General features: G+C 54.6%; 1 protein-coding gene across 1 annotated transcript in view; it reads right to left on the bottom strand.

The window, feature by feature from the left end:
- The window catches only part of BRD7 (bromodomain containing 7), a 36,625-nt gene extending 36,390 nt beyond the window's left edge, over window positions 1-235 (bottom strand). Inside the window, exon 1 of the mRNA XM_015419248.1 lies at window positions 27-235. Coding sequence (XP_015274734.1) covers window positions 27-75 — 49 coding nt within the window. The 5' untranslated portion in view covers window positions 76-235. The remainder of the gene's footprint in view (window positions 1-26) is intronic.
- Window positions 236-1,127: the final 892 nt, after the last annotated feature.

Raw genomic sequence — 1,127 nt, forward strand, 5'->3', positions numbered from 1 at the left:
GGCCCAAGAGGGAGACGCGGCCTCACCTTCATACGGGTATTTCTCCGACTTGTGCTTCTTGTGCTTCTTGCCCATGGGGTCCCGGCTGGGTAGTGCCGCTTTCCGCGGCGCCGGCGACCCCGCTCCCCCCCTCGCTCTCCGTCTCCCCCGCTTTGTTTGGTCCACGGTGAACAGGTGGGCCCAAGAGGAGGGGGGGAAATGGCAGAGCGAGGAAGAAGGAGGAAGAGAGGGCTTCGCGGAAAGCTAGGGAGGCGAGCGCGACGCCGGCCCCTGGTGGCTCCCGGGCGAAACTGCAGCAGCGGCCGCGGTGTTTCCCAGTCCGGAGAGCGAGGAGGAGAGAGCGGCGTCTGCGTCCAGTGGCAATGTTCCCTCTAAGCTGTGGAGTCCTGTGAGCAAAAATTCTACTTTGTGAGCCCCTGGCATTAAAGCTGTGAGCAAACAGTTTGGCTGCTGCACACATTAGTTTGCTCTGGAGCCGTCCTTCCTGAGCTAAGACAGAAATGTGTGAGCCGGAGGCTAAAAAACGGTGAGGTAGCTCACACTAACTCAGCTTAGAGGGAACACTGTCCAGTGGTGTGCGTATTCACGGAAGCCTCTGCCCAGGCCGGCAAAGTTTGATTCTGGGCAGTGTTCCCTCTAAGCTGAGTTAGTGTGAGCTAGCTCACGGTTTTTTAGCCTCCGGCTCTCACACACTTTTGTCTTAGCTCGGGAAAGAGGGCTCCAGAGCAAACTCATTTATGCAGTAGCCCAATGGCTCGCTCACAACTTTAACGCTAGTAGCTCACAAAGCGCAATTTTGGCTCACAAGCCGTGTTCCCTCTAAGCTGAGTTAGTGTGAGCTAGCTCACAGATTTTTTTAGCCTCTGGCTCACACATTTTTGTCTCATCTCGGGAAGGAGGGCTCCAGAGCAAACTAATTCATGCAGTAGCCAAATCGCTCGCTCACAACTTTTAATGCCAGTAGCTCCCAACGTAGAAGTTTTGCTCACAAGACTCCACGGCTTAGAGGGAACATTGCCAAGACTCCACCGCTTAGAGGGAGCATTGATTCTGGGTGTACTTAAATTAAGACCGACACAGTTGAATTCTGGGTACAAGCTTTCTTGTGCATGCACACGTCTTCAGAG

Source organism: Gekko japonicus, unplaced genomic scaffold (assembly GCF_001447785.1).
Source record: "Gekko japonicus isolate JY-2015 unplaced genomic scaffold, Gekko_japonicus_V1.1 scaffold111, whole genome shotgun sequence".
NCBI lineage: Eukaryota > Metazoa > Chordata > Lepidosauria > Squamata > Gekkonidae > Gekko > Gekko japonicus.